The sequence below is a fragment of the Electrophorus electricus genome, chromosome 6, assembly GCF_041902795.1.
Source record: "Electrophorus electricus isolate QZ-2024a chromosome 6, ASM4190279v1, whole genome shotgun sequence".
Lineage (NCBI taxonomy): Eukaryota > Metazoa > Chordata > Actinopteri > Gymnotiformes > Gymnotidae > Electrophorus > Electrophorus electricus.
In genome coordinates, this window is record NC_137502.1 from 30,743,355 (window position 1) to 30,764,555 (window position 21,201).

Here is a 21,201-nt window from a genome sequence, read left to right on the forward strand (position 1 = left end):
CAGCTGAGCTGAGAGAATTTCACTTTACTTTTAGCGGTACTGGACACTGCTGACATCAGTTGTGGCTGACATCAGAGAGCCTCATAACTCTGTGATATGGTGCAAAATTCCATGAGAAACGAAAGTATTTAAGCAGTGATGCGCTCTGTTCAGGCTGCATGAGGGCTGTTACTTTCCTCTTAAAGTTTCAGCTCCAGCAAACGTGAATAACGCAGTTTGTTATCCGTCACGCTGGTGTGCGCACATTGAGAGGGGCAGATACAAAAAGAGTCAACTGCGGAAACGCACTGGGTGGGCCAAAAAAATAAGATACGCTCTGATACCAATACACGATTATTTTTAGCCAACGGTAAACCTTACCAGAACAAATGTCGCCATCTAGTGGCCAATAACACACCATCAACATGAATTGCTTGTGTTTGGGGAGTTTGGGAGTTTTTATATAGAGGATATGGCTACTTATAATCACATCAAGTGTTCTCAACAATAAAAGGTTTCTTTTTTTAAATTAATTGTCTTCGGCAGTGTAAAAATACCTTTACACTGCTCACTGTTAGCAAACATCTAATTTTGAGGCTTTAAGTGCTGTAGCTAGTTCGCTGAATGTTTACTGACTCTTAAAACACAATAAATACACCATACGAAACAGATTATTTCCAGTGCTGATTTTGCTGAATGGCACAAGTGCCAGCAACAGAAAGTTAAGTTTGAAATTAAATGACCTGCCTTCTCATTCGTACTCAACAGGTGGCGCTATAAAGTCACAGCAACTGTCGCAAAGCACTAGTGTGATCGATTTGCGGCACCGTGGTCTCCGTGTTCTGTCCTTCACGGCAACCGTCTTGTTGTAGAGAGGCAGCAGCTAAAAAAATGGCCAAACTAAGCAAAGAGACAAAACAACGTCTGCAACAGGTCTTCCAGTGCGGGCAGTTCGTTATTCGGTGGGGTTTTATCCCTACCGTTCTTTACCTAGGTTAGTACTTTTCTTGTATACTGTGCTAGCCTGCTAGCATCTCTGCTGTTCAACGTGATCTTAAGCGAATAAAACATTGCAGAAGAATTTGTCATACAAGATTTTTAACGTTACTTGTATTTTGTAAATAAGAAGTATGGCTACCGTCGTTCACCCCGTTGCCTAATCTTATTCACATAAGGGGAACTCCGCCAGACTGAGTATTTAGGGTTTGGCGTGGTTAGTCCAGACTCTTTCATCAGCCTTCCGCCATTCCAGTATGTCCTCAGACTTACTTTTCACTTTCGCCGCCTTAACTATTGCACAACCTATCTGTGCAAGTTAGCTGTCTGTTTCTAGTAGCACTAAATGGTAAAACGCCAGATGGCTATGTACTACTTCCTTTTTATGTAGTACCTTTATGCGCTGCTAGCGGCCGTCAAACAGTAAAATGTAAATTGGTGTTTATTCAGCATTACAGTACTAATAAACCACCAAAAGTAGTTTAAAACGCACATTTACCTTAGTGACTGATGAAAACAACTTATTGGCTGACTTCTTATTTATACAAAATACTGTTTATGAAGGGCAAATAGTACATTTACTGCAGCATTACGTTTGGCTTGCGTGAGCAGTGAGTAGGGGTATAAAGTAGGAGAATGCAGTTTAGATTTCTGATGAGTTTGTCTGTCATTGCTGCTGACGTTATTCTAAACTACGTGCACCTTATTGAAAATTGAGTAATTTATGTAATGAAATGGATAAGTTGAAGTGCTCCATAATTATCCTATTTTAAAGAAAATTGCATGTAGTTTTGTTGATTGTAGTGTACTGCCTATGTTGGTACTCGCATGTCATACCAGGTGCAACAGATTCATTTTCCCTAGGTTTTAAAAGGTTTTCCTGGACCCAACCCACCCCAAAAAAGACATCAGCTAAGCTCAGTTTGTGGCAGTGATGCAGCACTCTTCGGAAGTGTTTAGACCTGATTGGCATCATTTTGCTGTGGTTTTGTAAGCGTCTTACTCAAGAATTTATTTGCTCATCCCTTTATGATGCTCACTTCCGTATGTGTGTAAAATCTTGACGTCCAGCACACGTTAATCCATGAGTACTATGCAAGTCACATCCTGGGGCGGCTATTTTTACACTGGTTGCACGTTAAGTACTGAATCTTTTTGATATGTACCAAGTTTTTTGCTATGTCTTGGGTCATTGTCCTTGGCAGTTGTATGTATTGGGGTCAATAGACTTGACCCAGTGTCCCTGGTGACTTGTGTAAGCTTCACTACAGTTCACTGTTTCGGGAGACTGTAAATCTCTCTTTCAATTTCTGCCATTCCCAGGGGCATGATTAGTTTGACTGTGGTGTAAATCAGAGACACTGGTGAACTTGTGGTTCTGTGTGTGCTTTTACTAAATTTAAAAACGGTTTACTTCACTGGGAGGTTCACACTGTAAAATGGAATAGTTATGCATATCTACTATATTTTAACACATTTAATCAAACCCAACCAGCCTGAAGCAAAACGTGTAAAAGAATGAGAATGTACAACTATTCTCCTTTCACTGTTGGTCTGAAGGAGCATTTATAAGAAACATGAACACTTTCAATTTTTAGGATTATGGTCAATAACATGTCGCTTAGAAACCACAGAGTTTCGTTTTGCTTGACTTCGGTTTCCAGTGTAGTAAGGAAATACTAGGCGTTTTTTTGGTCCTTCACTAGTCCTTTAAAGTGGAAACTCTTTAGCAGATGATGTCGCTGGTAGAATTTGATAAAAGTCCATTCTTATAATGAAAAAAAAAGACTTTTTTTTTTTTTTTTTTTTTTTTGACTTGTTGAGATGTAGTTATTTGTGCTGTCTGTGAGCTTTGCACAGACTTGGACTTAGAAAACCTCAATTTCCTTCAAGAGGCAATTTGTAGTATGACACAAGATATAAACACATTACAAGCACATCAAATAAATAGAAACAACAATAATTCAAATAGTGTATAATATCATAACCACCATTAGTCATCAAAACAAACATTTAAACTATAAAATACCCCCTGTAGTCTATGTATTACTCCAGACTCCACATGGGTAGTACTTCTTGTTGAACTGGGTGGTTGCCATAGGAATACCTTTTTTTTTTTTTTTTTTTTTTGGTTGGTTGGTATTAATATTGGGGTATTTACACTTCTGACCAGAAGGGAGTAGCTGAAAGTAGATGGGATGTATGCATGCTGACCTTGTCTGCTTTCTGAGTCAGTCTTGTCAATAAAAGGCTAATGCAATATATGATACAGATGTGTACAGATTTGTTTGGAAGGGTTGTGTGGGAGGAAATGTATTTGTTTGCAGCATCGTTGAGCTCTTTTGTTGACAGTTGCTTTCTGCAGTAGAGTTTTTTTCCATTGATAATAAGGTTAAGTCAGTATGGGCAGTGCCAAAGGAAACACGAGATTTTCACCACCACCTTTGCCTGTTGTACAGTTCTTCTAGATTGTTGTAAATTAATGTAGCTCTGACTCATTGAATGGGGAATTGAGCATTTGAGAAATGCATCTTCTACAATGTGGCCCAGTGATTGGATGACCAAGCCAATGTTCACAGTTGTGAATTGTGTGACGGCACAGTTTTTGGGTTCTGCAAAAGAGGTTTTGAACAACAGCGCTGCAGAACTGTGTGCATTTCTTGCCCTCAGAACACTTCTGATGCCCTTGTTTTGAATGACTAGTTCTGATTTCCCTACAGGATTCAAACGGGGAGCTGATCCCGGAATGCCAGAACCCACAGTCCTAAGGTACGGTCCTGCCTTTGCATGAATGAGGGCGTGCATGTGTGTGTGGGTGGGTGGGGTTCCTTGTGACAAGCGATAACATTTACAACAAAAACATTTATGTAGCACATTTAAAAGTTTGTTAAGATGAATATGATAAGGGCTTAAAGAAATTAGATTTCCAAAGGTGTATACTCCCAAAGACAGTACTATACATCTTAAGGTTTTTAGACTAGCACAAATTTTGTTTTTCACAAAGTTTGCTGCTGCAATTTTTATGGTGGCAATTTGCATTAACTCTAGATTGTGAAGCGTGATCAGATAAATTGCAATTAATTGCAAAGTTATTCCTTGCCATGAAATTTAACTTAATCACAAAAATGAAAGCATTCTAGCCGCTGCATTTCAGCCCTGCCATAAAATGGCCTGCTAACATAATTTCAGTGATCTTGTTAGCTCAGGAGAAAGTGTTAATGAGGACAAGGTAGCTGATTTAATTCAACCATTTACCAAATCATCAAGAACTGCAAGGAGAGAGGCTCAATTGCAGTGAAGAAGTCTTCAGGGTGCCCAAGCAAGTGCCAGGACCGTCTCTTAAAGAGGATGCAGCTACAGGATCAGGTCACCACCAGCGCAGAGCTTGCTCAGGAATGGCAGAAGGCAGGTGTGAGTGCATCTGCACGCAGAGTGAGGCAAAGGCTTTTGCAGGATGGCTTGGTGTCAAGAAGGCCAGCAAAGGAGCCACTTCTCTCCAAAAAACATCAAGGACAGACTGACATTCTGCAGGAAGTATAGGGATTGGACTGCAGAGGACTGGGGTAAAGTTATTTTCTCTCATGAAGCCCCCTGTTTGGGAAATCTGGACAAATGATTGTCCAGAGAAGAAAATGTGAGCGCCATCACGAGTCCTGTGCATGCCAACAGTGAGGCATCCTGAGACCATTCATATTTGGGGTTGCTTCTCATCCAAGGGACTGGGTTTGCTCAAAGTTTTGCCTAAGAACACTTCCATGAGTAAGGAATGGTATCAAAACATCCTTCAAGAGCAACTTCTAACAATCCAGGAGCAATTTGGTGATAAACAATTATGCTTTTTCCAGCATGTGACAGAAGGCAAAAGTGATAACCAAGTGGCTCGCTGAAAAAATCATTGAAATTTTGGGTCCATGCCCAGGAAACTCCCCAGATCGCACTTCCATTGGGAACCTGTGGTCAACCCTCAAAAAGAGTGTGAATGAACAACAACAGAAACTGATCAACTCCAAGCCCCGATTAGGCAAGAATGGGCTGCCATCAGTCAAGATTTTGCCCAAAAGCTGATATCCAGCATGCCAAGGCCAATTACAGATGTCTTTAAAAAAATAAAATAACAGCAGTTCAGTTTCATATTTAGATGAGGTGTCAGAGTTGCTTATGCATAGACACTGTCAGACCTTATTAGAGATTCCTGCCCTTTCATAACTAGAGCTTCCTTGTATGGAAGTAAGTTTCCTGTGGATCCTAATGTGTGAATCCACATTAGAATGGGAAAGTTGAGTTATCTGCCTTTACAGTTCCCAGATCTTAATCCTCTAGCGCGTCCCTGGGATGAGGTAGAACAGGCTTTTCAGCGCACGTCAGAACCTCCAAGCTGTCCTGAACTCACAGGTCAAGATTCCTGCAGAATTCCATTTCAGCGCCTACTAGAATCTGTACAACATGAATTGCTGTGGTTTTGTAGGCCAAAGGAGGTCCAACACTCTACCAGATGGGTGTCTCCAGTAAAGTGGCCATTCAGTGTAGATGCTATAGTTGACCTAATAATGAGCGACTGCTTTTTCAACAGTTATAACGACAGTGTTGTTTACAAGAAAACCAGTACCCTTATAAAGCTCAGATCATTAACTTTGCATCTTACAGTTTTGATGGAAACCTTTGGTACAGAGCACACTACATAAATGCAAACATTCAGTCACTCCAACAGAAAAGTAGATATTGCTACTTGGTGTCCTTCCTTTAACTCACCTGATGGAGCATAGAGAGCAAGGTCATGGGTTCGATACCTATGGAGTGCACACGCACCTTAGTACTGAGCACCATGTGCTCTAAGAGCGTCTGCCAGATGTCAAAAATGTAAATGATATAGCCACGTTCTTGAGATTCAGAATTGAAATGCATTATGGGCAAAGAAATGTCTCCTTGATTTATGATTTTCATGCCGTGGGAAAATCCCCCTCCAAAAAGAAAGAAAATCGAGCAGTAGGGTCCTCGAGAAGTTTCCGTAATGTGTAGTAAATTTTACAGGGACAGCCCAAGCTAGGCATTATGGTGGTTCCCCGCCCTCCCGTAAATCAGGCGTATAACACTGTTTTATTCAAATTGCATTTCAAAACCAGAAAACAAGATGATGTGGGGGGAGAGTGTTCTTTCTTAGTGCTCTCTTGTAGCCTAATGCGCATACAAGCATTTTATGCATAAATTGATTTGGGTGTGTGTTCACATTCAGTCACGGCTCCTAATGGATGCCCTAGCTCTACTCTTAGGTGGTGGATACACCAGAACTATGCTGTAAAGTGCCCTGCCTGCAGCGTCTCTAAATTACTTCTGATTTTGCATTGTCAGTTTGCTTTGGGGATGAAGAGTGACGACGAGCACTGCTGCTGCTGAACACCACCGAGCCGTGAAGCATCCCTGCTCCCAGTGACGTTCCATTTTTGGATTGCACGGGGCGAGTGAATCCCTACACCTCACCGCGGGATCAGCAAAACTCTCTCCTCACACTCGTTGCCTGCTGCTTACAGAAACCCAGCTTCTCAGTGACTTCTGTGTCTAAGGGAGATGGTTAAGAACACTGTCTGAACCTTGGTGTTTGGTATACCATTTGTCATATGTTTAATTGAACGGTTTGTGCTGTTCTCTGTTGCTCCAGCAGTGTTTGTTAGTGTTTGCACCAACATGAGCAAAGTAAAAAAAAAAAAAAAAAAGCTGTGATGTATTTTATTTTTTGTTTTTCTCAGATAGCTCTCAGCACACAGAAAAATGTTTTGTATTTAGTTTTATTTGTTTAGATCTGATCATGAGTTGATGTAACTCAGTCCAAGTTTCTCCTTCACCATTTAGTCATTTTACAAATAGAATTATTTAAAAGATTGTCTTAATATTTCATTGAACTTCATTCACTGATCTTTAGTATACGTATATAACATATACAAGTATATATCCGGTATAACTGGAATGTACATTTCAAAATGAATATTGCTCTTAAATAATTGCTTTAAAAATCCTTTTCTCAAATAAATAAATAAATAAATAAATGACTGGTGTAATAAATAATATATTACTGTTTCTTTTGGATTGTAATACTACACCTTTAATTATGTAATATACGTTAGACTACATTGTGGGGAACCTTCCCCCCCAACATCCGAACGTACTTTGGCTTTATATTGATAAAATAAATTGCCCTGCATGTATCTTTCATGAAGTTCTCGAAGTTGCTCAGAATGGAGTAGGTGACCATCTTCCGCGTCCACGCTGAACCCTGGGGCAGTGTGGGGACGTTGAGCGTGTGGTCCCATCCATCCTTCAACTGCGCATATGGCAAAAGAATAGCAGCTCACACGACTGTTTCCCCGAGATATACACACCTCTGTCTGTGTCGTTTGCCTCAGAGACTATTCAAAAGATCTTTTCTAGCAAAGTTGTCAGTAAAGTTACAATATGAAAGATGTACTGTCGGAGGACTCGCCCTAACTGATGTGCAGTATCAGGCTTTAAAAGCTATATTGCTGATATAAAGCTGACATTGCTCATGACCAGGGCTACTTACTTTGTCCTTGATGTGGTTTAAAAGGCGCGTGGTCAGGTGTTTGACATCGATGATGACCGCTGCAGTTAGATTCTCTCTCTCCACGTAGGGGAGGTACGCGATGTATGTGCTTAAACCAGTGTAAATCTGCTTCAAACATCCGTCCTGTAAAAATATAGGTTGCATAAGGTTTTCGCCAAACTTCAATATAGGGCCAACATTGTATAGGCCTATATCACGTATAAAACATTTTAAAAGTTATTTTAAAAATATTTTGTTTTTATGAACTTACTCCATCGAAGGTCTTTGACAGACAGACATTGCGTGGTTTGCTAAAAGTCTGGATTTTCGCCGTCTCGAAGTATGTCGTATTTTGTGATTCTCCAAAGTCCCTTTGCAACTGTAACCGTACCATCCGAGTTATTATACAAGAAGAAACAACAACAACCGTTCTAGCTGTCCTTTTAAAATAGCTAATAGCTCAAATACCTGCTCGTTCTTTAATGTCGTGATGTGTCTGTAAAGACTTTTTGCTACGCCATACGATTTGTTGACGTCTTCGATCATTTCTCCAGAGATTTCATCTGCATGTACACCGCCGAGCGCAGCAAGAGAGAACAGCACGGATAGGCACAACCGAAGCGCTGCAAAGAAAGTGCAAAGAGGAGCGGCTGAGCGAGGACCTGACCACGTGGGAACGAACACGCAGCATCACTGAGCGTCGCTGATGACTTTACTCACTGTTCAGAGAGGGCATGGCTGCGGTTCGTTTTAGTCTTCTCGTTCGTTTCTCTCCGATGCTCCGCTGATTGGCGACTTCCAGTGACTCTTGCAGTGACTTGCGAGGTGATTTATATACCCTAGCAAGGAATTTCCCTACTAATGCCTTTATTCGAGCTCCATTAAAGGATTATAAAGAAACATTGGTACACTTAATTTTCTTTTACTCGACCAAGTGGGCACTTCCAGAGACTGCATTGGAAAGCAAACCTAATAGAGGCTTTTATTTGGGTAGTTTTTACAGAATTTACCCTCTTCTTGAGTATTTTTAGATTTGACTTCATTCACTTTGAGGCTATTCCAAAAACCTTCATTTTGAATGAGTTAGCTCCTTTATACTTTATACTATATTTGATTTTACATTTTATTTTCACAGGAGTTTAAAGAGCCTCATAATGCTATTTCAGACTAATCTTCACAACCACACGCATCTTCAGTTGTACAGTTGTTTTGTAAGCTTTGGAATGACAATTGTATACAGAAAGTCAAAATAATGTTTGTACCAGTAGGTCTGCGCATATATATATATATTTATATATGACAATTGTATGCAGAAAGTCAAAATAATGTTTGTACCTGTAGGTCTGCGCATATACATATATATATATATATATATATATATATATATATATATATATATATATATATATATATATATTACAGCATTATATTTGGTTATCTTTGGTATTTTTCTTTGACTGATAAATGACAAATTAATTACAAGTGTATTTATACAAAAGACCACAGATTACCATGTAATTATGTATGCATAGTTAAATATATATGTATGCATCGATAAGTCAAGAAAATATCAAATTGTCAGGCAACAAGACAGGAAAGATTAACCATTACTATGGGAAGAAATTGAATGTTGAGATTTCATTATAAACAACAAGTAATGGGAAGATTAAGATTCAGATTTTGCCATGTGTGGCTTTTTCAACCTTTTAATCCTGCTATCACCTTGCCACAGGGGTGAAACACTGTTTCATTCCTTCATAAATCATAAAAAGAAAACACCTGTTTGGACTTTGGTGCTGCTTAGAGGGAGTATATTGTCTTGCTGTTTAGGTCTTCTGAACCACCCTGTGAAGTGATTATAAATGCAAATGTCAGTGTAAAAAGTAAAACCCAAAGTATACAAACTTTCATTCCTTGTAGGTGTTCAGGCCAATGCAAGTAAAAGCATCTAGCCAATAAAACCCATTGTTCAGACCGTCCCAATATTTATTCCCCTAAAATAGAGAAACCTGATGAGAATATTCTCTCAAGATGCCCTGAAAATGTACCACTAGGAACTGCACTTTTATAATTAATATTTAGAAATACTTCTGACATAGGGACTATTAAAGGAAACCTTCTTGTTAGACCCAATACGTGTTTTACTCCAAAGCCATTATTCACGCAAACGTACCTGATTTATGACTTTATCAAACTGTTTCAGTTTTTTAACCAGTCTTCTCTTATTGGGTATCTGTTTATTGTAATGCACTACCAGCCAATCTTTGCACCATCTACAATTTCATTTGAATTTTGACCTTAATTTACATAATTCTCTGGAAGTGCAATTCTTACATAGATTTGATAGCAACGATAATACTGTGATGACTGATAAACAGTTACTGTTTTCTTGACTCAGAGGCAAGAATTTCTTGTGTGATATTACATTTGCTCTTCAGTTCAGTGTGAGAACTCCAGACAATTACAATTACAGGATATTTAAAATTTCACTGTGGCAACAACCTGGGGCAAGTGTAGCCTTGAACAGACTTCAAATGAAACAATAAAGAGACAAATCAAGATTTGTTACTGTTTTTGGCTTAAAATGGCATCTGTAATACACAATAAAACATTTAAGAAACAGGGAATTCCAGGGTTCAGTCACTTCTAGTTTTCAGTTTTTTGCACAAAACAGAAAACCCATGGCCAGTCAGAACCTTTCTGCAGAGACATGATTAATCAGATGTGATAATGAAATGAAACCACAGAATTTCATAACGATAATATCTCAAATACACATCCACCATTTTGACAAGCAACACCCCTGAATGAAGTTTAAAAATGGAAAGTCAACTTAAAAAAAAATGCAAATACATTTTCTTACATATGCTTTGAATAATGAGTTTCTCTGATCCGATGGCTGGGTAATTTGCCCCAGTTTTGGAAATTCCTCCTAATGAAGAGTAAGGATTTTCTGTTGCTTGTTGAGTGTGGGGGAATGCACCACACTTCTCCATCACTATTCCTTTGCTGTGTCATCAGTCTCGAGTAACTGGCTCAAAATAAGCTTTTCACTTTCTTGCAGCTGTCGAGAGGGACGTGCAGGGCCTGGACAAAATTAGGGAAACAAATTCAGAAAGTATTTGGATCTTTTTTAATCACAGAAGGCAGCTATGTAAGAGGACTGACAGTCAGTTATTTGATCTGTGAGTTTTCGAAGTCATGTGGTGCAACTAACACAGGAAAAATGATCAGTGTCCAAACTGCAGGCACATCAGACACAAATGTGGCAAAATGACTTATTGTGTTAGTGGGAATGGTCTCACAAATCATCACAACATGTTTCAAACACAGTGAGATAAGAAGAACTGAGGCATATAAAATTCGGTTAATCCGACAAAACGGTGCCCTGTTCATTTACCAGAGGACTGATAACTCAGTCTCAGTAGAAGCTCTGTGACGTAAGCTTCACAAGGCCCGGTTTAGAGGCAAGGCTGCTGTTTGGGAATCTCTTGTCTCACTACATCCTTTCCCGTGCACTAAAACATATAACAAAAAAGGAGCGTGGCCTGAGAAGTCATCTGTCAACCATCTCCCCACATGTAGATGTGAAGAAAGGCAAGGACCAGGTGGACCCTAAGGCTCAAAACTGCTCTCTCAGGATGTCTCTATATTCCAAGAGCTAAGCTAAGTTGCAAACGCAAAGCGTGCTTTCATGAACACCAGAGTAGCGTCATGTGCTAATACCACTGAATTTTTATGAGAGACCTGAATTTTATGAGAGACATTGGCAGCTCAGAGTGCCGAATGGGTTTTACACGTCTATTATCCCTCAAAGGATTGGGGGCTCTCTTTGCTCGAAGAATGGTCCAATATCCTTCTAAACATATTTCAAGATTCTTGGCAATAGTGTGGCATTCCCAGGACTGTAGCTGCTCTGAGAGTAATGGTTGTTGCTCCTTATTGGGTAATTGATATTAATGTATCGTTAGCTGTTTCCGTTGTTGTGTCACCTATTTCCTTTTGCATCTGCTTGTGACAAATGCTTGTGACGTCAGCGCATGTTGACGTATGAAAGACAGAAGCACTGGGCTAGAGGGATCAAGTCCCTCAGGGGCAGTCCTACCCCACAAAAGGAGGTCAGAGGTCTCCTTTCCTCCCAGTGCATCATAACTGTCACTGTTCCTCTGAAGCTGTCCTGCCTCAGCATGCGCTCGCAGGCCTGCCTTCTGCAGAAAAACCGGCTCAACTTTGACTTTGAACACCCACTGATAACTGTCAAGCAATTTTAGTTTTCAGAGAAACCAGGCTTTTATCATTTCATTTCCTCTTTTCACACCTAGACCCACATTGATTCCTGTTACTCAAATGACCTCCAAATGAACGCACATTAGCACTTTGATGAAACTCTTTACCATACTGAGTACGTTTTGTTAGAAACAGGGGTGTATGCAAGATGTAGGAATTCTATTATATTTGCAAAAGCTCTAGTCTATAAATAAAGCATTTTAAAAGGTGCTTTAAAATTAAAAAGTTGTGCCAGCTGCTAAACTAAATCTAACAATAATTAAGCTGCCGTGGGTTTTTGCTTTGGTTGTGTCTCAGTGGAAAAAGTGAACATGATGCCACAGCCAAACTTTCTCGTCTGGCAAGGGGGAAACCCATTTTTGGACATTATTTTATTTTGAGTAAATTTCCTTTCTATCTCTCCCCTTTTCTCGCCCTGCTCCGTGGTAAAGACTTGGCGGATTGTCGCTTGCTACGTGTAGCACGCCTGTATCCGCATGTCACCCTGTAATTGTTAAAAAAATAGATTCAGCGAAAGTTTTGTGGCATGGATGTAGGCGGTAGCGGTAACTAAGTGGGTACGTTGCCTCTCTGTACTGACTCGATTGACAAATATAACATCGCAAAATTGCTGGTCCACCAACTGTAGACGGTAGTAGTAGTTCTGCGCGTATTTTCCTCAGGACTTCACAGTGCACTCCGCCATGCTGTTCATTAGGAATCTATTTGTGGCACAGGTTCTACAGTTTGGGTACATTTCACCAGTCACTTTCTCTTGGTCCAGTCCTATAAAGCAATTTACTTCTAAAAAACAAAAAGGTTGGTAGAGATAGGCCTTGTGTTTCTCGTGCCAATGTTACCAGCTAAAGAAACTTCTGTTAATTTTCTTAAACATGTATATTTTGCATACCACTGTTAGTTTTGCTGTTATTTTCGCTCGTCTGTGGTCGGAAGTCTATATTCATTACTTTCCCCAGTGTTCAATAGATGGCGATAAAGCTCCGCTCAGCTAACATTAAAAAACGCTGTGGAGGGAGACCAGGTGCAATATAGTAATAATGTCAAACGTGTTCCTAACAATTCTGTAACCCACACACATGCATTGTAAGTCGATAAAATGACTGACTGTGTAATTTCCGCTTTAATTATTCATTGCCCACAGTGTTATTGGCATAGCCTGCCTGAAAATGAAAGTCAGCATGAGGTGGCATCAAAATCCCTCGTGCTTGTTGTGTGACGTTGCTATTCATCCTTTCGCCCATGCCAGTTTCTTGCCAAATAATTAAGTGTCTGCCCTCATGAATACCCGAATATACCCCTCTCCTCTCCCCTGGTCATCCTCCACTCTCCCCTCTATTCTCCCATTTCCGCTCTTCACTAGTGGGTGATGCTGGAATGGAATTGTTTCTGGTGCTGTAGTCGCCACGGGGCACGCTTTAATATTTAATCGAGAGATTGTTTGAAGGGCTCTGTCTGGGAGTAAGTGAGTGTGTGCATGTGAGAAAGGGCGCGCCCGTGCCTGCATGTGTGTGTGTGTGTGTGTGTGTGTGTGTGTGTGTGTGTGTGTGTGTGTTTGTGCATTTACATGTGTGTGTATGTGTGCATATACATGTGTGTATGTGTGCATATATATGTGTGTATGTGTGTGCATGTGTGCATATACATGTGTGTGCATGTGTGTATATATGTGCAGAGGGATGAGAAACCTCTCACAGTAAAGGAAAATAGAAACTTTTCTCTCTGACCACTGGACACGCACACTCACTCTCTCACGCATGATCTCTGTCTCCCTCACTTTTATATTTTGTTTAGGTTTTTTTTTTTTTTTTTAGAAGTGTGTTTTAGTGTGTAATAGCACCTAGCTTGTCCTTCCACATACATGGTGCTCGGTGAAGGAAGGCACTGGGAAGATCCAGCCCTGCATGCCAAGCAGGAGAGGAGAGCGATGCATTCTCCAGATCCCCCCACAACGGCAGCATTCAGCTCCTCCCTCCTGCCTGCTCCCAGCCCCAGTCAGGCGAGGATCATCCAACATCTCTCAGGGTTGTCTGCCTTCCGAAGTGGGGGAAGGTGGTGGAAGTGTGAGGGAATCTCCTGGCCTTGCCCTGGTCTTGTGCAGCTCCAGATGCTGGGGTTTCAGACTGTACTTCTTCAGTACAGCTACTGCTGAACGGGAAGGCCTGCGGGAACTCCTTTTGAAGTAGGAATCGTTATTCGATATCCAATATTCTGTAAGCTCTGTCCACGGCTGCCTCGACCTCAACATGAAACCTATAATAGCAATGCCACTAGTACCAGGTAAGGAAAAAATTATGATAATAAAAAAATAAATATATGTAAATACATAAACGCATATATAAGTATGTATGTATGAAATCAAAGCATTAAAAATATTGAGCATATTAATGGTTTAATATTTAGCTGTTATTCCTAAGGCATATTATTCAGTAGCTTCAATGGCTCCTTCAAGCGTATGGAACAGCAGAAGAGAAAAATGACTTCTTTTGCCTGCTTGGTTCTCTCGCGTAAAGGTTCATTTACATGTATCCGCGGCGATGGAGCAGAGCACCGTCTCCCTGACACCTCGAGCCGGCCACATCCTGTTCTTCTGTGCAGGCTCTTGGGGGAGGAAGGACACCGGCCCCTCGTTACGCTGGGAGAGGACAGGTGGACTGCTCCAGAGCACGGAGGGGCGTCGCGTCTCGCCCCTGCTGCTACTGCCGCTCCATTCCCTGCACGGCATGGGGGGTGATGCCTCGACCCCACGGGAGGTGGCCATGACGACCGCTGCAAGAGGCTGAGCAGCCATTTGAGGATGAGAGTGTAGGATCCTGATAGTTGCATAATACAGTGTTTGCACCGTAAACGAGTAAAATACTCTATTGTGTGTGTGTGTGTTTGCGTGTGTGTGTGTGTGTTTGTGTAAAAGTAGCCTTATTTGAACTACTGAATATGATTATAAAGAGCCATTTTTATATAAAGCTCAACTCTTATAACAATGTTTGTATTGTTATTTTACAGTGTTTCAAATTGCAAAGGAACTGACGTCACACTACAGGGAGGGGTACACCATTTCAAGAAATACATAGAAAATGTTACATGGGTGCTTCGGAGCAAGAGAATGAGAGCAAGTGGGAGAGAGAAATTGAGAGATAGCAAAAGAGAAAGCGAGAGAATAGTAGTGTCTGTTGAATCGGTCATTATTGGATTTCCAGGAGAAGGAGACTGCAGCTCTCATATCACCATCTAGCTTTCTCGTCTGCTCCCTCTTCACTGTCACACAATGCCACTGCTGGGCGTCTCACGGTCCCCTTGTCACCTGACACCATTGTGCTCCGCCTGAAAACAGAGAGGGCCGGACCACTCCCGACCGTCCCGCTGCCTGGCCCATCAACCCCCCACCCCACACCCCAACCCCTCCCGTCAAACGCTCCAGGCCTGGGAGGAGTGGGTAGCACCAGAACCCTCGTGGCCCCTCCGCTCCGAGCCCCCTGGGCAACATTTCCAATTCAGCTGCATGCCCGCTGCCTATTTTTCACTCCTGTCGATGCACTCTAATACCGTGCTGTTTCCAGCCGTTCTCCGGCTTAAGATCTGAACATACTGGTTTTGGCAGAGCTCATAGCCGCTTCCTGAGTTAATGAATGCACTCAAGTGAGAACAGTGCACTGAATCTGGAGCTATGTGGGCTAAATGCTGGTGCCTTGCTATAATAGAGCTCTACAGTCCACTAAAGGGGAGGGTAGATGGTGGATATTTGGCTTGGTGAGTCTGAGTGGTTTCATGGCATTAGAGTCTAAGTTAGGCCTTTTGGGGCTCCTCGCAGAGCGTTCAGAGCAGGGGGAACCAGCAGGAAAGTCAGTTAAGCCTGAGGGCTGGGAAGCGTTTATTTAGGCTCTAAAGCTCTTGTCACTTGCCATACATTTTTAAAACACTGTAGCTGTGAGTTAGGCTGTGTCAAGTGAGCAGTAGGTGTTATTGCAAATGGTGTGACAGTCCAGCATAAGGGCCTATGCAGAAATTAGCTATTGCTTTAACATCAGACTAGCTACTGCACTAACACCAAACCAGCTACTACACTAACACCAAACCAGCTACTACACTAACACCAAACCAGCTACTACACTAACACCAAACCAGCTACTGCACTAACACCAAACCAGCTACTACACTAACACCAAACCAGCTACTGCACTAACACCAAACCAGCTACTGCACTAACACCAAACCAGCTACTGCACTAACACCAAACCAGCTACTACACTAACACCAAACCAGCTACTACACTAACACCAAACCAGCTACTGCACTAACACCAAACCAGCTACTGCACTAACACCAAACCAGCTACTACACTAACACCAAACCAGCTACTACACTAACACCAAACCAGCTACTACACTAACACCAAACCAGCTACTGCACTAACACCAAACCAGCTACTACACTAACACCAAACCAGCTACTACACTAACACCAAACCAGCTACTGCACTAACACCAAACCAGCTACTGCACTAACACCAAACCAGCTACTGCACTAACACCAAACCAGAAACTTTACCAGCACCAAACCAGCTACATCGATAAACACCAAGTCAGATTCCAAACCAGCTATCAAAATAACATCAAGCCAGAACCTAAACTATTTGCCACACAGTTTAAAGCTCTGCTATCACATTGGGCGACCACTCACGTAGCTTTGTAACTGCAGCTGGAAGCACTGCTGGAATACAGCAGATAAATGTGGCTCTCTTAGAGCTAAACTAATGTTACAACAGATATATCACACGCGACTGCACACCATTATCATGAAAACTGATCCCCTCTTTCAGTGAATCATGTAGTGTTTTTTTCCTTTGTGGTCATTAGGATACTTTATTCATTGATCCACTTTAAACATGTAGTTGTTTCCAGTATAGTCCTTGTTGTTTGGTATTTATAATATTTCTCCAAATAAAATTGTGAAAACAAGTGTAAAAAATCTTTATGACTAACCAGCAGGCAGTCAACTGATTCATTAGTCTCTCTGCTGGATATCAACCGCCGTTACTCTTTCAGTTATGTACCTATAGTGGTGACATATTTTGTGTAAGGCAGTCGATAAGAGGTTACATGTTTTGGAGCCTGTCATATATTGAACAAATATCTAGCAGTATAAAAAAAAATCATTTTATGCCAGACTGTTATTAGGAAATATGATTGGATACATAAAGAGACTTAAGAATCTGCAATAAAACTGAATACATTTGCGTTTATCAGCATAATCTTCAATGCCCTACGGGCTCCATGTTCTCTGTGTAAAACACTGATGTGGACTATCCCATAAAACAGAGGCGCTACCCGAATACGGCAACCCCCCCGGGGCTCGTGGACATGGCGCAAGTGATGCATGGTTGTTTCCTGCTGCACCTGTAACTGCCACCTTCTCCCTCCCTGTGCCGGGAGTCTCTCTCTTCGACGACATCGTAGACATACACACCACATACACGTTCACGCTCCGTCGGACTGATAGTACACAACGGGGGTGGAAGACGCGAGGCGCTGGGTGGAGCAGACCGGCGTCGCGCGCTGCAGGAGCTCGCGCTGTCGAACGCGCGGTTTGCTGCAGATGCAAATTCTTTGAGCGGAGCGAGCACGGGGAATGGCACTTGGAAACGACCGCGTGTAAAGCGCCTCTCCGGGAAGGGATATGGAGGAATCTGACAGCATTCCCTGCGCACCGGAGGATGGACTCCTGACAACCTGGCGGTGGAACAGAAACGCGAGGGAGCAGGTTCAACTAAGGCAGAAGATTAAAGATCTACCTGGCTTATTAAAACACGGGTTGCATTTGAGGAAGAAGAGTGTGAGTATTTATTATTGACAACCAATTTTCATTAGCTCTTCGTGACGTTTTAAAGCCCCCTCCGGGGTTCCAGTCGCCCCAATATCTAGAACGATGTATGGCCCTAATTCCGTGATTAATATTGCACTCGTTAATCAATACGTGATCGTCTCCATACGTAAACGTAAACAACAGGGCTCTAAAATGCACGAAATTAAATGTCATCTGACACTGGCAAACCATTCAGACAAGGCTATTTTTTAACCGCCGTATCTAAGGCAACAAGAATCCTATGCAACCCACTCACACACCTGACGGGTTTAACGCTTCTGCAACTAACTTCATCACCGCTCGCGACAGGAAGACATATATGCATGACATCTCGTTTTATGTCACATCGCTTGGTTTGCTTAATTCGATTATAAAGACCATTTCTGCAAACCTGAAAGCCTGGATTGTCGCGTGACTGGATAGCGCGAGTAAACAACCTTTTCCACCTTGTTTTTTTGGCTTCATGCGCGCCGATGAGCGACTCAAGTGACGACCACTGATCAGGTCATGTTTGTCGTGTGAATGGGTGTAAAGGGTACAGATCGACTTTATCTGCTAGATGTATTTTATTTGTATTGCCGTCTGGAATAAGAGGCAATCTTTCAGGGGTGTTTGTGGACGGCGCCCGCTGACCTGAGATCAGTATTGCTGACTCAGAATAGTACTGAGGTAAACTGCTCCCGCGTTAATGCAAAAGGGGAACTTCTAAGCACGTTCATAGGGAAGAAGGGATTCACGCACCACAGACAATGTAACCGCCATAGTCTAGAGGCATAAATACGTGCCCTTACAGGCAGGTGCATGTGTGATGCGGACCGAAAGGTAGGCTTAAAGGTGCACCGTCTCGTCGCAGTCGGCGAGCAGCCGCCGCGTCTGTACACACAGAGCCTGGCTTTCTCTCAGAGGTCAGCTACAGTTATTCAGCATAAAGCGACAGGGGTCCCAAGCGTTTGTGATTTCCCAACGCTTGTTATCAGCAGACAGTTCTCCTACAGCGGTCCAACACCGCCGGACTGCCGGAGATTGTCCTTTAGCCCTGGTAATGTGTTATAACAAGCGTCCCATATCTTACTGGGTCGCGCTGTGCTGAGCCGATCTACCCACTTTAAATGCACATACGAATATCCAAACGTGAATTGAGCAAAGGAGGTTAGAGTTGTGCGGCATTTAAATGAATGCTTTCTAATCTCTCCACCCAACTGAGACGCAAATGACATCGTAGATTAGGGAAAGGGAAAGACTGTATATTGCTAAATACACATAATATTTTAGCTAAGAGTCTCTTTTTTTTTTCCAATATGGAGAAGCTTATATTCTGAGAGTTCATAGCAAGCCCATCACCCACTCTTATTTGAAAGGAAGGATGAGTCGTCTCCAAATACCTTTGCTCAAATCTTGATGAAACTTTAATGCAAAGATTGCATCGTATAATTCTGTATCGTACGGTTTTATCAGTATGCTTATCTCCACCACTCGGCCAGGTTTCGGATTATCTGAGAAAGGAAGGTGGGGATGTAGTGTGTGTGTGTGTGTGTGTGTGTGTGTGTGTGTGTGTGTGTGTGTGTGTGTGTGTGTGTGTGTGTGCGTGCGTGCGTGCGTGCGTGCGTGCGTGCGTGTGTGTGTGTGTGTGTGTGCGTGCGTGTGTGAAGCTATCATATTCTCAGTAATGAGCTGATACAGCCTTTAAATGACAATATGTTTAAACTAAGTAAAATACTCAGAACGCTATCTCTCAGTATGTAGTAATGTATATTGAAACCTTTTTAATGCGTTTTATATATACGCATCTGAGACTAGACTGTATGATCATATCTTTTGTAATGGTATCATTAACAATCATAAGACAATCGTCTCTATATTTATTGTCTCGTAATGTACGCTTTTCGTAAATTGTAAATTGTTTGCACTGTTCAAAATGCTGGAGACATCTCTACGACAGAAGAAATGTTGTCTTTGAATAATGACTTCCCTTAATATTATAATGATAGTTGCTCGTCCAGTAGTTAATATTGATTTTTATTTTTAAATAGTTTGTTATATCAGTGAAAGTGGGTAATAACGCAAATATAATTTAACTTCAATATAGCCTGTACAATATCGAAAGATGATTCGCTGCCAGCCATAAGGCTGCGTGCGTCTCGCATCTCTCCCTCGTGCTCTCGCACATACTTCAGTGTGATGCCCTCGTGCAAGGGGAGGGAAATGTGAGCGTGGAGAAACGTGAAATGAAGTGTGAGGGCTGCGGTATGATTACGACTCATAGGAGCTTTGACACGCGGTCACATTTTTTTACAGTTACATTTTCCCTGGTAGTTTACTTGGTAAACAGAAGCTTAACGAAATCACTGTTTAGTGTGATTGTTATCTCTCTCTCTCTCTCTCTCTCTCTCTCTCTCTCTCTCTCTCTCTCGCTTTGACGGTATATGAGATATTGATATTGCGATAACAAATAAAAGCTGAATAGAAATACAAAAAATTAAGGGCCACTACCGGAGGGTGGAAAAATCACGCTCTGGAAATTTCTGACATTGAGAGGTATGAATCTACTCTATAGCTTCTGGGCGGAAACGTGAACGCTGAGGCAGGACTTGTTTGATTTCTTGCTGTGGTAGTGCGCGCATCTAACGTGACCGATTTAGCCGTGTGCGCGCGCGTGTGTGTGCGCGTGAGAGAGTGAGTCTTGCTGAGCACTCTAATCTGGGAGTAATCCATTTCTGCCAGATAATGACCCACACACCCACTGCACTGCGCGCGGTGCTCGCGGGAACACACTCCTCACAGGCTTTGATGTCTGCACATAGATAACAGCGTCAGGCTGCTCTCTCTCTCTCTCTCTCTCTCTCTCTCTCTCTCTCTCTCTCTCTCTCTCTCTCTCTCTCTCTCTCTCTCTCCCTCTCTCTCTAGCGCTCTCTATTTCTCTCTTTCCCTTAGTGCCTGTCCTTTTCTTCTTGTTTTTCCTCTTTGTATCACTCCCACTCACTCCATTTGTTTCTGACAGAATCTGAAATAGCGCTCTACTCCATATATACTTCACTGTGTGGTGCACAATATGTCAAATAGGGAGCTATTTCAGACTCAAACTCTCTTGCTTTCACACTCCCAATTTCTCAGCTTCATGTTTTTGCTTTCACGCCTTCCACTCCCATGAACCCACTGGCTTTTTAACCATCTTCCCTGTCTGCGTCTGTCTCCTGCCTCTTCTTCTCTCTCACACTGTCTTGCACATCTAAATCTCTCTCCCTCTCTCCCTCCTTCTCTCCCTCCGTCTCTCACTGTCTCTCTCTGCCTAAGTGTAGCTGTGTGTCCCTCAAAACACACTATTACCCCTGACTGAGATGCCCGTCACAGCCCAGACCAGGGGAAGGTGCCTCCACTGTCCCCTGGGGAGGTGCCAAGGGCGTGTTGGCCATCTTTTGCTTTACGAACGCAGGGAGGTGGAGAACTGTGCTCCCTGCCCTTCTCCTGCACAGACCTCTCTCTCGTGCCACGACTCCCCTGGGGATTTTCCCTCCCCTTTCTTCGCTGTATCT

At 42.3% G+C, this 21,201-nt stretch overlaps 3 protein-coding genes and 1 long non-coding RNA gene across 18 annotated transcripts in view; 3 read left to right on the top strand and 1 right to left on the bottom strand.

Annotated features, from left to right (window-relative positions):
* The first annotated feature begins 790 nt into the window (after positions 1-790).
* Positions 791-6,711, top strand: tomm7 (translocase of outer mitochondrial membrane 7 homolog (yeast)). Its single transcript, XM_027001292.3, has 3 exons — positions 791-973; positions 3,696-3,744; positions 6,322-6,711. The coding sequence occupies exons 1-3, from the start codon at positions 871-873 to the stop codon at positions 6,335-6,337; spliced, it is 168 nt and encodes a 55-aa protein (XP_026857093.1). The 5' UTR covers positions 791-870; the 3' UTR covers positions 6,338-6,711.
* A 357-nt stretch (positions 6,712-7,068) lies between these two features.
* il6 (interleukin 6 (interferon, beta 2)) lies at positions 7,069-8,336 on the bottom strand. Its single transcript, XM_027001291.3, has 5 exons — positions 8,249-8,336; positions 7,997-8,151; positions 7,800-7,907; positions 7,529-7,672; positions 7,069-7,288 (listed from the first exon to the last, which is right to left on the bottom strand). The coding sequence occupies exons 1-5, from the start codon at positions 8,262-8,264 to the stop codon at positions 7,088-7,090; spliced, it is 624 nt and encodes a 207-aa protein (XP_026857092.2). The 5' UTR covers positions 8,265-8,336; the 3' UTR covers positions 7,069-7,087.
* Positions 8,337-13,821: 5,485 nt separating this feature from the next.
* On the top strand, positions 13,822-15,061 carry LOC145658658 (uncharacterized). The gene is made up of 3 exons (XR_014124352.1): positions 13,822-14,092; positions 14,411-14,617; positions 14,816-15,061. It is a non-coding gene; the product is annotated as an uncharacterized LOC145658658 (long non-coding RNA).
* Positions 15,062-17,192: 2,131 nt separating this feature from the next.
* rapgef5a (Rap guanine nucleotide exchange factor (GEF) 5a) overlaps positions 17,193-21,201 on the top strand; it is a 46,588-nt gene continuing 42,579 nt past the window's right edge. For 6 of the 15 annotated variants that reach the window (XM_081716412.1, XM_081716413.1, XM_081716415.1 and 3 more), the window contains exon 1: positions 17,926-21,201. This exon is cut by the window's right edge and continues 514 nt beyond it. Coding sequence is in view for 6 of the 15 variants with exons in the window: in XM_081716422.1 (XP_081572548.1) it covers positions 17,486-17,641 (156 nt within the window). In the remaining 9 variants the exon portion in view is untranslated. Of the gene's footprint in view, positions 17,642-17,925 lie in introns of those variants that run through there. The other 9 variants (XM_081716422.1, XM_081716423.1, XM_081716424.1 and 6 more) reach the window with 3 other exon arrangements.